This window comes from Melitaea cinxia, chromosome 1 (genome assembly GCF_905220565.1).
Source record: "Melitaea cinxia chromosome 1, ilMelCinx1.1, whole genome shotgun sequence".
NCBI lineage: Eukaryota > Metazoa > Arthropoda > Insecta > Lepidoptera > Nymphalidae > Melitaea > Melitaea cinxia.
The window spans coordinates 8,949,788-8,966,697 of NC_059394.1; the positions used below are offsets into that span (position 1 = coordinate 8,949,788).

General features: G+C 29.3%; 2 protein-coding genes across 3 annotated transcripts; one reads left to right on the forward strand and one right to left on the reverse strand.

Annotated features, from left to right (window-relative positions):
* Positions 1-2,614: 2,614 nt before the first annotated feature.
* Positions 2,615-8,029, reverse strand: LOC123662252 (G2/mitotic-specific cyclin-B1). The gene is made up of 7 exons (XM_045597151.1): positions 8,000-8,029; positions 7,721-7,929; positions 7,432-7,567; positions 5,914-6,321; positions 5,207-5,329; positions 4,085-4,305; positions 2,615-3,782 (listed from the first exon to the last, which is right to left on the reverse strand). The coding sequence occupies exons 1-7, from the start codon at positions 8,027-8,029 to the stop codon at positions 3,401-3,403; spliced, it is 1,509 nt and encodes a 502-aa protein (XP_045453107.1). The 3' UTR covers positions 2,615-3,400.
* Positions 8,030-10,885: 2,856 nt separating this feature from the next.
* LOC123656280 (guanylate kinase) lies at positions 10,886-14,363 on the forward strand. Of its 2 annotated transcripts, XM_045591997.1 has the most exons (5): positions 10,886-11,072; positions 11,152-11,419; positions 11,797-12,020; positions 12,873-12,980; positions 13,577-14,363. In XM_045591997.1, the coding sequence occupies exons 2-5, from the start codon at positions 11,163-11,165 to the stop codon at positions 13,597-13,599; spliced, it is 612 nt and encodes a 203-aa protein (XP_045447953.1). In that variant the 5' UTR covers positions 10,886-11,072; positions 11,152-11,162; the 3' UTR covers positions 13,600-14,363. The 2 variants fall into 2 exon arrangements, with proteins under 2 accessions (XP_045447953.1, XP_045447946.1); XM_045591990.1 differs by lacking the exon at positions 13,577-14,363 and having other exon boundaries at positions 12,873-13,336.
* The last annotated feature ends 2,547 nt before the right edge of the window (positions 14,364-16,910 follow it).

The window sequence follows — 16,910 nt, forward strand, 5'->3', positions numbered from 1 at the left end:
AATTAAAAGTTTGTAAGGCCCAGGGGTATACCTAACACGAGGCCAACATGAATGGAAAAAATATTGGGGTTCTCGGGAAAATTCTAGACATAAATTCCTTATATGCTTATGTACCATTTAGCTGCTGTAGCTACAATCTTGTAACATGCAATGCAGCTAAGTCATCCGTAAAATCAGTGACTTTGTTTGGAGTACTTCAGAGGTTGTGCAAATTCTTTTTAACTTCTGTTCATTATATTATTACTGGGATTACACATTATGTATGTATATACTATAAATACACTGGTGACATACGTTGAAAAGAAAGAACAGGCATGAATGAGGAATTTTCATGACACTTTTTTTATACAACTAGGCCGGCAAACAAGCGCACGCTCACCTGATAGTAAGCTATTACCGTAGCTTATAGACGCCTGCAACACCAGAAGCAACGCCAGCGCGTTGCCGACCCAATAACCAATCCCCCCAGAAGCTCTGGGCACATTACTCACCACAGGAACACAACACAGCTTAATAGCTTGAAAGCAGTATTATTTTGCTGTGATCTTCTGTAAGGTTGAGGTACTACCCCAATCGGGCTGCTCCATATTTTGAGCAGGATATTTCCTAATGTGCCCTACCTCAGTACTTTACTATTGACATACTCATTACTTTGGCTATTGACATTCAGAAAACTGATTTTTAAGTCTCTTATGAGGCCACTTTAGAGGCCAAACTACTACTTACATACTTTACTACTAAACTACTTTACTCAAACAGCTGAAAGCTGAAACTTCAAATTTTGTTCAATTAATGTCGTTCGTAAATATCAACAATCAGTACACATGTGAAATGTTAAAAAAGCTTGCACTCTTTATATAGGTAAGCTTTAAAAGCGCAATTTTGACTGCGAGCAGCATAAGAACTAAAAATTGAACAAGTTGTTGTTGTCGTTTGGAAGGCGTCAAACTGGCGAATCTGTCTGCGATGAGCCTGTAAATTCTACAGAAAAATAAATTGAGTTCTTAAATTATCTTTTTGACACTACTAATAGTTTTCATATTTTTGAAGTAAATTTCTTTATCTACGCTTAACTTGTGGATTAAGCTGGTAAATGCGTGACGAGATCATTAACGTCTTAATTATGTAAAGACGTTATTAAATAATAATAGATACCGAACCTTAACCGTTAAACGTTACAAAACCACGAGCAATATGTAAACACTTTTTTTTATTCTCTGATGTATTTCGTGGTAATGAACGAATGAAATTAATTGGTTACACATCCCATAGGAGTTTATTCATATATTGGGATAAAAAATATTCATGTTCCATACGTTATTACCTAACAGTTGATGACACGGGATGACTTGAACCAATTTTGCAGAGGGCCATATATTAAATTTAGAATGCCAGATTATTAGGGCCAGATTCAAATAAGAAAATGTAGTGTGCGCATTTTAAAACGTCCGTAGATGAATCGAGTGAAGTCATGATTATTCTTTCTGAGACACATTGCGATCGCGGGCCGATCTTTGATATTCCTGACTAAACGATAATTATTTGTTCTCAAACAAAAAAAAACTATTTTAAATACGCAATACCTATTAGGGATAGGTAATATAACTCGTCAGATCTCACTCAAATTTAAATAGGAGCAAATTACAAGCAACAGCTTTCGGATACAGAAAAAAAAAACGGTAGACCCGGTAAAAACTTATAAATTAGCACAAATACAAAATACAATGTAACTGAAATCCTCCTCTTTTTTAAAGTCGGTTAAAATCAGTTGCAGTATTTGAAGCACAAGTTGATCTTGAATTGATCACTTTTTATTTTACAAGTTTTATTGATATTCTAAAAAATCAATTACGAATATTTAAGTACATTATAAGTTTTTATGTTAGGTATCCACGGATGGTCAAAGGCTTTTTCCCACGTACGAAATTGTTATGGTTTAATCCACCAATGGTCCACCACAATATGCAATATGCAGGTTCCTCCTCAAGAATTTTTTTTACTCCGACGTAAACTTATAAATTTTACTTGCAAACTTGAAATAAATAAACTGATTAATATCGATTCATATGTAGCTTTCACTGGGTCATCTCAGTTTTTTATTATTGCAGAAAAAGGGAATTTACTACATACAAGCAATATACGTGTATATTTATTTGTATGTACACATACGAATATTCATATTGGTTCACATATTGTTTTCTAATGTTTATGCGAATTTCACTCATATTGAAAACAACTTACAACAGCTATAAAGTATCCGAAAAGTCTGGCATTTATAAAAATAAATAAATCGCGATAAATAAGTTGTTTTCATATTTGTTCACATAACTTTTATGGATTAAGTAATCCATTCTTCCTCTTCAAAGGTTCAGTTTTGAGTCCGGGTTCAGTCTTCAAAGGATTAGTTTGAAATGATAATAAATTTTAATTGCAGTAAAAAGGTCACATTAAAATTATGCATGAATAATTTAAAATATTATATTAATTATTAATTTAAACATTAAAGTGTTATTTCATTAATAGAGTACTGCTACTGTGATATTGTTGCAAAAGTAGGTGTAGGTACCAAATAATAAAATACTCATTCATTAAATGACAGAATTAAATACATTTATTATTACAAACATTTTATTTTCAACAAATTACAGCACAATAAATCTAATCACAGTTCTATCAAATTACATTATTAAAAATATTTATCTAAACAATATAAATTGGCTTACACTATCTGATATCAAATATAGTCAAGCGTTTTGGTCCATTGTCAGTTAAAATTAATATATTACTAGAATTCTTTTATTCTAAGCTGTTTCTAAAAACTAAGATACAATTATTAAAATTAAACAATAGTTTTACAACTTTGAATAAAACCTATTCATGTGTTTGTGTACAACAGAGATTTACAAAACCTCATAATTACATAATGATGAGAAAAATAACATATTATACAAATAAATTAATCTAAAATAATAATATAACACTGAGCTTACTTACGCGCAATAATATGGTGTGTATAAAAAATGTATGGATATTGTTTTGAAATTGTATACCTTTCAATTTCATCCTTAGCAATTAATAATGGAATGCTTTTAAAAAAACAAACTATCATTATTTGTCACAAAGTCGTAAGCCCAATAACATACCGGAAAGATAAAAATTAGTTGTCTCAAGTAAGTCTACAGAGTTGCAATACATAAATAATTAAAAACTATTCACAATATTCAAATAAATCTCGGTGTCGTACAACTACATGTAAAGGTAAAAAATTAATTATAACCAAACAAACAGGTACCTAAAAGAAACCTTCCATCAAAAATTCAGTCCAGTGTTTCAGAAACACAACTATAAAAGAACACCTCACTCAAATCAAAGCATATTGTTCACACTATTTCTGTAGAAATTATCTTAACGATACTTTAGCTAACTCGTGTATCGCATCTCCTTTAAGCTGAGGCAAATGAGATACCTTCGCCACTGTGAGATCGGAATACATGTTGTAGACAGCCTTGGTTTTCGAATTATCGACATTAATAACTATTTTAGCTATCTTAACCATAATGGGAACAATGTGGTCAAGGCTATAAGCAGAATAATATGAAAGTGTAGGCGTCCAAACTTCAGATAATTTTTTATTAGAAAGGAGATATAAGGATAGACAAATAGCAGCGGCTGCTAATTCGGACGGCCGATAGTGAGACATGGAATACTCGACGAGACTGAGATCGACAAAGTATTTCGCTAGATGATGGTTTTTAGACGTTCCATGCGCAGCTTTCACAAATCTGAAATTACAAAATTATAGAAAAGTTAGTAAAAATTAGATTAAAATTTACAAAATAAAAACACACACAGTCCACTAAAAACAGGGTAAGAACATAATATAATACTGAAGAGTTTTAGTGATTGAACAAGATATTTTCAGAATGTAGTAGTATAACATTTTTATTTGATGGGAAGGTATTTTTAAATGGTAAGGGATAAAAATGTATCCTAACATTACACAAGCCTAATGAAATAAAATTAAAAAATTTGAAATAAATCATTTTTGGTCATCTAGTACATTTTTTAATGTAATTCTACTCACCTTCTTAAGAAGCTAAGTGGTATAGGCCTAGCGAGGCAAAATCCGAGCTTGAACATGATTTCTCGTTCACATTGGAAGACATCAGCTTTCGTGTAGGCATTGTCAGTAACATAAACAAAGTCACTAACGTCAGGAACATGAATCTCTTCATATTTACTAGCTATAAACATCGCTGTTACACCCACGAGTTGCAGCTGATTCCTTTGTACATTTGGTACAACCTATAAAACAATAAAAATTAAATAATAAATGCTTATCACCAAGCTTTTTGCTCATTTGCCCATTGACTTACTCAAATAGAGTAGACTGTTATTTCGAAAACAAATTTTAGTGGAATCGTTTAATTTAGAAATATTAGGAGCTAAAAATAATAAGCTTTTCATTGCTCAAATATCAAAATTACAATTCAGTTTATAACATCCTACTGCTGGGCATGGGCCTCTTTCTCCATGTAGGAGAAGGATTGGAGCTTAATCCAGTGGAGCAGCCACTGCGAATAGGCAGCTACATATCTTCGTACTTCCGAGTAACGATCACTATCAAGTATTTATTGATAACCACCGGGACTGACAGCTTAACGTGCTCTCTAAGGCGTGATGGGGAGACCCACAAGGACGACAATCTAAACTGGATAGAAGTATTTATACAAATACAAATAACCATCCCGAGCGGTAATCGAACACGCAAACCGTCGGTGTTTAGGCGCGTACATGGCGCACGCACCACTACACCAGAGCAGTTATTCAAATCAAAATTACAACAATAGAAATTTCTTGTATGAGATACAATATGCAGTACCATATTCTGTATTACTGGTACTTTTCGTTTTTACAAATATTGTGAATAGCGCCATCTGTCAACCAAGAAGTAAACCACCTGTTTATTGTTAGATGAACCTTTCATAACTATAGGTAATAAAATAAATTTTGAGTTGTTAATACTATATTTTGGCTTAAAATTACCTATTTCACATAAACTTTCAAAAAATTAAATGTTGTTTGTAAATGTACATTCATAGCATATCAACCAAGTATACAAAAAACAGAAACATATATGTCTGTAATTGATAACCATCAAGAGCTAAAAGTAGATTAAGAAAAATTTATACATTAAAAATGTTACCTGTAAATAACGATCAATTATGCCAACAGTCAAATGGAATGTCTCCAAAACAAAAGAAAATTGTCTCTGAACTTCAGCCAGCCAGTCTATCAAGGTAGCTCTCATTTTTCCAGTGATCACCGCCTTAAACAAAATAAAAGTAAATTAAAATATATCACTCACTCACTCACTCATTCAGCCTATCGCAGTCCACTGCTGGCCATAGGCCTCCGCCCGTTAGCGCCAGACATTATGACGCGAACTCATGGGTTTAAATAAATTAAAATATATATAAATCCTTTATTAATTTGAATTTCTAAATAACAAAATCCATGTTAATATAATACTTGTTTGTAATTGTAATTGTTACTTGGTTATAGAGAATTTTGAGTAATGAAATCTACTCATAGTAAATAAGACATATTGACCGTCTAAGTCTAATGGTATCAGATATCTATATGTAAAAATAATGAAGAGGTAGTTAGTTTGTTGGTTTGTTTGAGGCTGGAACATTACTCAGTTACATTACTGTTGAGTCACATTCCCACTAGATTCAAGTAAATATAAAAATTTATTATTCATTTACAACAGTATGAAATATTGGTATTTAGAGTGATGAATACAAATTCTAATTATCTGACCTCATTCACAGATCCTAGATAACTGGTAAAACCGTGGTGCAAAAATAATCACACAGTAACTGTTAGCGTGTAATTGAAACTACTAACCTGTTTCCTTAAGTGGTCCTCTTCAATCGGATATTTTTCTTCAAGTTCCGTCAAATACTTATAAATATCTTTTATATAAATAGACATTAGTAAATGGCTGTTTTTGTCGCCAGCGTCAATATCTTCAATATCTTCTGGTAATTTTGGTGGAGATAGAATTTCAGCCTGAGCATTTTCCTGGTTTAGTGCTGACGATTTTTCATTATTTTCATCTATTTTCAGTTTGCACAATGATTCAATGGGTGCTTTGGAAATTGATTTTGGTGCACTTTTACATTCTTTAGCATTCTCTTTGAGAGAAGTCAATTTAATCACCTTTTTAGCGTCTTGAGTAGTTTTCTTAATTTGTACTGGATTTGCTTCTTTTGTGTAAGTGGGTTTATTTTGAACATCTTTAAGGGCAGCCTGCTGTCGATATAAAAGTTTATATATATGTTTTATATTATAAATGTTTTATAGTCAGTTATACAGAATAAAATAAAATTTACAAAGGAATGCTTCAAAGCAAAAACCTATTTCTCTAATAGTATTTTTTTTATAAGATAAAAAAAATATATCTTCTTGACATAATTATAATGAAATTTGATTTTCTGTTTGAAATATTTTTCTTAGTTTATTTTTCATATCTGTGTCATAAAAATAAGTATACAATAGCATAATAACCTAAATAAAACTAAATTATTTTAAAATGTTGTATTGGTGCAATAAAATTTCATGAACAAAACAATTGCATTTTAGAATGTTTCTTAATCCATTTACCGGTATCCTGTATCAGAGGTCTACAAATTTTGCTTAGTTAATTTAAATTTTTGAAATTACTTTTTTTACAGTATTTGATTAAACATTTACTAAAGACACGATCATTTTTAATACATAATTTTTTAATGGTTTTAAACACTATATAATAATAAAAAATTTAAGTTGTAAAAGGGACGAAAATTTCAATCTATTTACTCTGCTTCATCTAAAAGAACGGTTTAAATCCTTTGATTCTACTCGTAATCATGCTCTTTTATCTGAGGAGAATCTAATTTTATAAATTCCTCCATTACTCTACTCTCCATTACTCTACATCTTTCTACACTAATTCATTCCGTATACAATCCATTCAGGTACAGGATACTTTGCCTATTTGAAGCAAGATGCATGCTCACTTTTTTTTTTTAATTTAAAAAAATTGTTAAAGAACATTATCTTTTTAATGACAGCTATGTGGTTAATTAATATATGTATATTCTATATATTGTCATATATTTATATATATATTAACAAGTATTGCACCCCATATTTAAGCGATAAGGCCGCCTCTTGTTCTCTTTTTCTGTTGATATGCAAATTATATTGGTGTACAATAAAGAGTTGAAATAAATAAGTAAATAAACAGATCTTTAACTATAAAGAATTTGAATGTTTTGAATTTTATAAACATTTTAATAGTTCAAGTTTTTGGTATTAACTGTGTAATAATATTATATCACTTGACATGTTTTATACAAGACAATAACAAAAACAATTTACCCTTGTCCTCACAATTGCTCGTGCAGCTAAACCTGCAGTGCTTTCTTCACGTCTCAGTGGTGGTCTTGACGAAGGTTGAATGACTGTTTTAGTAGCCAATCCAGTGTTCACTTTAGATTGAACATGACTATAATTGCTATAAGAGAAAACACATTAAATATTTAAATAATTACGCACACCCCTTGACTTTAACTCATAAAAATTAATAATTTAAAAATAATTGTGTAAAATAAAACCGTATTTATAGAACATTGAACTTTTTAAAGTCATGTGGGTATATTTGAATTACCTTCGAACAATACCACGATTAATAGTAGCCTTCTTTTCAAATTCGGCAGCAGCAACGGCGACTTTTCCAACATTTACTTCACGCTGAGCTTGAACGTTAGTATTTAGTTCGCCAAGTGCTCCACGAACAGTTAGGCCTTGTCGTTTCGTTGGTATCGCAACATTAACCTTTTTGGCAGCATATACATTTTCTTGATCCTGAATCTGCACCTATTTATACAATTACATAAGTCAACGATCAAATCAACAAACAAGTAAAGTAGTAAACATATTAACGTACCATCCTTTGCCTTCTGACCTGAATCTCCATTTCCTGCTTTTTAGATGGCTGAAAAGCCACAGTCAATTATTAATTATTAACGACCAGCCCGTTAAAAAGACAATAATATAACCCAGGGCTGATCGATTACAAATTAAATTTATTACAGTAACAATCTTCAGCACTAGTTTCAAATTAAATAGATAATGCTCACTTCGATGCTTCTGGTTTACTAAAATCGAAAATAACGGTTGAAATTCAATTATGTCAAAGGAACGTACGCACCAAAGCATTTGATTGGCTGCTACAAAAATACCGGAAAACGTGTAAGAATTTTGAAAATTTAAGATTGATTAAAGATAATGAAAAATTATAGTCTACAATTTAATTAAAATATATATATATATTAATTAATGTATTAATTAAAATCTATATATATATATTAATTTACTATAATAATTGTGTAGTTGTTTTTATATGATTTATATAAAATATTGTATCACATTAAGGGGATCCCAGAAAAATTCGGCCGTTTTCATGTGCTATAAAGTATAAAGTTAAAAATATCAAATAAATATATGTTGTAACTCGGATTCAGTTTATCAATGTGACTGTAAGATAATTTTATAAAACTCTCTAAATAAAGATAAATAATTGTTTACCTGGACCTCCTTTCGCGTACAAAAATCGTATAGGATTTTTAATTTTACTGCTTACAATAGTGAATATTTTTTTTATTATTTAAGAATCCTGTACTTAATAATTCTACAGAAGGGTTTTTTATTAAGTGTAGTATTTTATTAGAAAATCGTAAAAATATAGTTTCTGGTTATTTGCCGGGCGACGGGCGGCCCGCGGCAGACGGCCAGAGGCCTTTGTACGATGAATTTGTGTCGCTCGCCATCGCACGCTGCTCTTGCTTACGCACATATCTATTTACTTTTTTCAATCCAAGATAGGCATGAAAATGTAACAGACAGACAGACTTACTGTTGAATTTTGCAATTGTATTTACTTCAAATAAAAAAATAATTTAAATTATTAATTTTGAGCTGTGTAAATGTAAAGCTGCTTAGTTTGTGGTCTAAGATCCGAACCTAAAGTCAAACTTCGCCGAGCCGATATTAGAATAAAATATAAATTTAGTATATCTATACAAATAAAATTGGAGCGTCTGTTTTTAATATTAAAATAACCGCTTTTTACTAAATTCATATGGATGTATACACAATACATAAACAAAAATAGCATTTTGACAATTTTTGTCTGTCTGTATGTCTGTTTGTTCCACCTAATCTCTGAAACGGCTAGACCGATTCTGACGGGACTTCCACTGACAGATAGCTGATATAGTGAGGAGCAACTTAGGCTACTTTTATTTTAGAAATTTATTTATTTTGTAACTGCGAACTGAACAACAAGTAACAACTAGTAATTAATATAATTTTATAGCCTAAATGATGGACACGACAAGAAGAAAATTAAAAAATAATTATGGATGATCACAACTTGTACGCAAGCTCTTGGTCTAGGAAACGGATCAATCGCATGTCCTAGTAGTACAAGCTAGAGCCGGTAGATGGCCGAGCTTAATAACCTTTACGAAACACTGATCAGGTGAAGTGCGGGTGGGTGGGGTGTGGCAAAGTCTAAATGCTCAAGGTCATTGAGAAGAAGGGGGGTCTTAAAAATAGATGTGCTGTTGATCATTTCTGCTAAACAGCTGTAATACCACAAACATTTTTTTTATTTTATTGAAAACATCTAAAATTTTATTATCAAAAATTGGGCTAAATTTAAATTTTTAAAATTGTATCTCAAATGACCAATCCTAACCTAACAAAAGTAATTTATTACTGTAGTGTCTAGATTCAATTGAAAATAAAAAAGCCTTTATTTCTCTCATTTATGATACAATAAAATTTAAAAATAAAAATTATAAAAGGGCTAAGGTCCAAGTAAACATGAAATATATATAATTAAAAACAAATAATGTACAAAAAACAAATGTACCATAGACTACACGACTTTTTTAACTCTTAAAGCAATAAACAAAACATAGTTCTCTCTCTTTCTATCTTTACTAACTTATATCTTTCTCTCAACTTCCGTTCACCTCATCCGATCACAGTTTTTGTAGTGCTCTCGACACGCATTCACCAACTTACTTCCCCGTCAAGCGTGCATAAAGAAGTTTTACTTCAAAAATGTTTTATAAATTGAAACTGCGACATAATAGAATAATGGGCCAGATTATATTTGCCTATTTAAAAAATACTAGTGGTCACCCAGTGGTCGAAATTAGACCATAATTAAATATTTAAAAAATAAAACCAAAAAATAATGAAAGTAACGAACTTTCTTTAAATTTATTCATTTTTACTACAGACTTTGACAATCAACAGATGAGTTACGTGTGTTAGTTAAGTGTTAGTTTATGCGTGTTTGTGTCAAATATATGGTAATGAGTTAATGACTAGTGTTTGTAATGTTTTTTTTTTTTCTTTTTTTTAATATTAGCATTCTGCACTTTTTCCCTACATAAACTATAAATAAACGAAATTTTATACTTCTCCGTCCACGCAATTTTCATAAAAAGGGGTACAAAGTTTTTGCTTCACGTATAATTATATAGGTAAAAAATTAATTCTATGGTTACAAAATATTAATACTGTTGCTATCTATTGTCCAGCTTTATACTATGTGGTATTCATTATTAGTATATATATATATATATATATAAGGAAGAAGGAAGCCTAGAAGGGAGCTGATGCTAAAGTGACGCCACCCTAATAAAACTCATTTTGACGGACACTTTCTGATATATAAAGATTATGCTCCTCCCTTCTACACTCCATTACCATGGAGCATAGAGAAAATGCTCCATGCTCCAATACGAAGACATTGTCTATGGTTAATTAATTGAAGTTTGGTGTTTTGTCTGCAGTGCGCGAAATTTTACGTTTAATTTCTGAATACTTAATTATTATTAAAATAACCTATTCAAAACAACCTATTCTAGTCCTAAAATAACTGAAGATAATTATTAAATAAAAATAAACCAGTTAAGAAACAATCACGTACTTATTTAAATGTAAGTAATATTTAATTATAATTAATATTAGCGTGAATTCGGCGATCGGCATACATTACAATTACTATTTTGATTGCAGTCTTTAGCAAAATGGTTCAAAAAGGACCACGTCCTTTGGTATTTTATGGACCATCGGGATCAGGTAAAAGTACATTATTAAAGCGCCTCCTTAAAGAATATCCTGATAAATTTGGATTTAGCGTGTCACATACAACGCGAAAACCTCGACCCGGTGAAAAAGACGGCGTGCACTATCATTTTACTATTAAAGACGACATGACTGCCGCAGTCGAGAGAGGTGAATTTATAGAAACAGCTACTTTTAGTGGAAATATGTATGGGACGAGGTAAGTAAATATGTTTTAAATGTACAAGCCATGTGCTCACTATGCGTAAATTTGGCAAAAGACCAACTATGTTATTGTCCCCAAGAAAGTCGGGTCATTGTTTATGTTTACCAGACGTTCTAAAAAAACTCTTGTTTTTTTAAATATTCTGTTTATTCAAAACATTTCATGGTGTGTCATTATGTACTTTCCGTTTTAATGATAATAACAACATAAGTTTTGTATGTACATAATTATGTAGTAAACAAAACCTTAAATATATATGTTTGTAATATTGTATATAAAACAACTCACACTAGGTGGTAGAACATGTCATAAAATTACTATAATAAGAATATTTAACCTTTAACTATAATTGCAATTAAACCAAATTCTAGCAAGCGAGCAGTAGAAGAAGTCCGTCGTTCAGGCAAAACCTGTGTACTCGATATTGATATTGAGGGTGTCAAACAAATACGACTTACTGACTTAGATCCATTGCTGGTTTTTGTGATGCCACCATCTATAGAAGAGCTGGAGCGACGTCTTAGAGCTCGCAATACTGAAGAAGAGGATGCATTAAAGAAGAGGTTGGAAGTCGCTTTGAAAGAAATTGAATATGGTGTGTAGTTAAATGATTTATTGAAAATTATTAAAATTGTTATTTATATATAAATTTTCTATTCAACAAAAAATGATAAACATGTTAACATAATTTATCAAGGTTAAAGATTACAGACAATAATTGTAAACTTTGATAAATAGGGAATTGTTTATAAAAATGTAGATATGTACAAAATTATATTAAAGCCTAGCATCTGTATATTTAATATATCATTGGTTGGGGACTACAAGTCTCTTTGCCAGACCACATAAAACTTGCCATTTTGTATGTAAAAAGAGGTAATTCTTGACTGTAAATTTTAAATGTGATTATGTACATGATGATGACAAACAGATAACATAAATTTACGTTGAGTAGAATAGGAGTTAATAACACAGTAGTTGAACTATGAATTTTGTATTTCCTGCAAAAATCAAAATTAACTAACTTCCTCTTTATTGTAGAATTGTGATAGTGCATATTTTAATCAATTCAAACTGTTTCTATTTTACTACTAAAATTCATTTTGAAGCCCTAATAGTGTCACTAAGCTGATAAAAGTATAAGAAACATATATGTTTTCGTTCCATTATTTCAAGTTGTTACATAAATTTTGTCTATATCTATACATCTTTACTAATATTATAAAGTCGATAGATTTGATTAATTGTTTGTTTGTAATTATTTTACCAGTAGAATGTATGTGACATGGCTATATTTAATAGGAGAAAATGGAATAGCTAAAGTTGTTTAGAAGCGTTCTAGCTTGGGTGAAGCCACGGTTACAAGCTAGTTGTATATAAAATTGAAGTCAGATTTGCAATAAGTTTTATAACATTTTCTGACTGAATTATATTTTGATAATTTCAGGACAGGAACCAGGAAACTGTCATATAACTATTGTTAATGATAATTTGGACAAAGCTTATGCAGAACTAAAGAATTTTGTTTCACAAAATTTAAAGGATAATGAGCCAGGTATGTTTAAGATGTTTGCGTTTATTGTTTGAATTTTATTTTTGCTTTTACATTTACTGAAGTTATTCTATTAACACTTGAATAATATTGTGTTCTCCTATGCATTGGGTATATTGTTATGTTGAAATTCTCCAGTGACAGATTTAAAAAAAAATGTCACTACAATGTAAACTTTTATTCCCTTTGAAATGTTCTTACGATTTTACAAATGAAAAACTCTTATAATATGAAAATACAAAAATGATGATACACCTATCATACCTAAAAACTGAATTGTGTAAATAGTAAAACCGAAATTTTGATCCCACATGGGAAGGATTATAAATTAAAACTATTAAAATGGTTTTTATATAAAAAAATAACTGTTGACCAATATGAAAAACAGCTTTTTTTTTAAATAACACAAAATAAAAGAAATAAAAAAAGCTGACAATACAATTCCTTTAAAACTAAATTTGTGTGGAATGCTTAAAGTTTTTTGTTTTTTATTAAATAACAAAGCATGTTTCTATTTTGTTAATCGAAAGTTGTATTTATTTTCCTGACAGATAATTACATAATGTGATTAACATTATTAACTGATCATTTAATTACAGAACCAAATTCATCACAGGAGTGAACAAGCATGTTTGAAAACTGCAAAATATTAACAAAAGAATTGCTTTGTTACCTTGCCATTGCCTAGAGTTTTATTGGTGTTAAATGTGTATGGTTTGAATAATATTTTTTATTAAAATAGAAAATATTATAAAATATCTTTGTAACATAAAAACACTGCCTAGACACTATTCAATAAAAATAGAATGTTTATTGTAAGACAAAATAAAAACTCACATTCTATCTATTATAGTTATGTGCCATCTAAAAAATATCTGCAGAAATATAAAGAGGTATAGCTTACTATGACAAAAATGTCTGTTTCTCTAAAATTGTCCCATAAAAATAATAATGATTTCTGCGTGGCATAAATTATGGATGCCACATAATAATAATGGTTTCGAATTATGCACATGAAATGTGCAAGTATAACTGGAAGCTGTGAATCTGTGAACCATTTCATTTTATGATAATTAAATATATTAGCATAATACTTGAAAGAATTTATAGCCAATTTTATACAATAATATAAAACTATGATGTAAACAAATTTGGTTTTTAATGTTGACCGTTTAAGATAATAGTTATGTATTGACATGTATATTTATTTAGTTCTGACTTAAAATACATTGAACATACCTATGGTAATTCCTATATTTAAGCCCCAATTAATGTAGAAATAAATGTAACTTAGTACAAAACTGTAATATTAATGCCTTCACTATTGCTTAGCAATTGGCTTTATTTATTTAAAATGAATAAAATATTTTGTAATCAAATAAATAATGAAGAAATTATTCATTTTACGCCATCGGGGTAGTGGCGAAATTATTATTTATTTCTATTTTTGCTGTTCAATTTGCAAACGTTTGCAAAAAAGTATTATTTTTTTTACAATAATGCTGATTTGTTACTTCTTTAATTAAAGCTACTTTGATTTTTCCATGATTTAAGTGAAACAAGATGAAAAAATCGAATTATATTTAAAAAAAAAGTTTTCTTAATAAGATGCTTGATAACTTTTCGTCTCTTAATTACCTTCTAGTAAAACAAAATAATGAAATAAATTATTTATTTTCGTATTGTAATAATAATATAATAATAAAATTAAATCGTGCCAAAATTTCATAAACGTTGGTAAGCATTGTGGTACGAATAAAGATTAAATAATTTACCATTACAAGTTTACAGAAAAAATGTCTTTCTACTTATTAGAATTCTAATGCAACAACAAATGTGTAAAACTCTCAGTTAATGTTAATTGTGAGTATACTTAATTACGAATAATTCTATCTATAATAATGCAGTGGTTGATAGTGTACTATCACACATTTTGAACGTTATGTTTTAATTCACTGCCACTTCAACAGTTTTAATCAGAAATATTCCCATCGTCAGTAAGTTATGACGTTCTCTATCTATTTCATTTAGTTCTGGATATGTGAATGAGCTAATAATAATATAACTTTAGTTTGACGAATATATATACGAAATACGTAAATATTTAAAAACTGTTATAGCAATGTAATTTTCCTTTTTTTTTTAGTTTCAAATCTGCAATGTGATCTTTCAAATGTGTTTTATTTATTATTATTAAGTATATTAAAATACTATTGATTATGCATAATCTTCTTATTTGTATGGAAATCTGACATAAAGTCTTGTATTATTTCCATTAATCAATGGATTCAATATTTTTGTTTTGTATATGTCTATACATATAAGTTCTATAGTGTTATAATGTAGGTGTTTCCACTTTCGATTGGTATTGTATTGGTACATACCTCCAAATATGGAATATAGCAATTAAAATGTATGATCAATACATCTATTAAATTTTTTATTGTTCAAGTAGACCTAGCAAATGTAATATTTTCAAAAAAGTAGTATGTAGTATTGAAATTTCGCATTATATTTAATGTTGCCAAGAACGCTCATAAATGTTAGTATATAATAATAATTATGATAGTCAAAATAGATATTTAAACAATTGTTTTAAATTAATTTAATTTAAGTATGTAAGAAGTATCGCATTTTTTGCATTATAGTTATTGTTTAAGCTAATCCCTGCATGCTTGAAAAAAAGCTATTATTAAAATCAAATGATTTGCGAAAACTAAATGTGACATCATAATTTTAGTGAATGATTGTAATGTACAATTACTATTACCTACTTGTTAATATTTATATTATTTTTAAAGGTATATTAAAATTTAGAAATTATAACATGCCTTTCAAAATAATTTTTCATTTGTTTATTCGTTGCCTGCATGATGTGCGTGCTAAGATACAACAACTATTAAGTACTTTTTAACTATTAAGTAATAATATGCTCTTTTAGACACATTATGAATATTATTTCTTTTCATTTGTTTTGTTTCTACCCGACTGCATAGAAAAGGTTATTTAATTAATGCATTAGTTTATTAAAAATATCTGTAATTTATAAAATGACCGATAACACTAATATAAAATATATTTGAAAAAAAAAATGTATGATAACAAAATTATCAATCAGTTAATTAATAACTATAATTGTATTAGTTTAATACATACATTTATGTCTTATTGTCTTTGGTAGGAAATTAAATATCAATTTACTTAATTTCTAAGTAGTATAGTGGTTATTTATTAAAGTTAATATGTTACAGCGAATCTAGATTTCATTTTAATTTAGCTCTTAAATGTCAACTAACAATATTGATATCGAAGAGATATTTTACAGTATTATGTGTTCTGTATATTTTATTATTAAAACAAAATAAAAAAGTTTACAACTAGGTAGGTACCTTCTTGCTTTTTATATAGAGAAAATATTATTTTGCATAATTATCGAGACGAATAATAAGCGCTGTAACCTATGCAGAAACGAATTTTGAATCTCTTGCTGGTAGAAATGAGACAGGAGCGAGGTAAACGCTTGTGCGCTTTTCGCGATTGGTTCCTTTCTTTTGCTGCTCTTAAGTATTGGTACTAATTATTATCGCTATTAATTCTTCATTATTTTATTGACTATTACTTATGACGAAATAGCTACCATCAATACTAATATCATTCGTAATTTCGCGGATATAATTAATAGTACTGAACATAACTAATTTCTATCTGCGACCCGTGTATTATGAGCAATACAATCCCCACTTGAATCCTTAATATTAATGCAGCTATACCTAAATAACTGTCTTTAACTATAACATAAAAACATCATTCAAAAGTCCGTATTATATATATATATATATATATATATCTTTAATGTTGGAACATATTAATAAAAAAAAATTCGAATTTATTTATGTTTTAGATCTGCGAGGACTGTAAATGCAAATGGAAAGG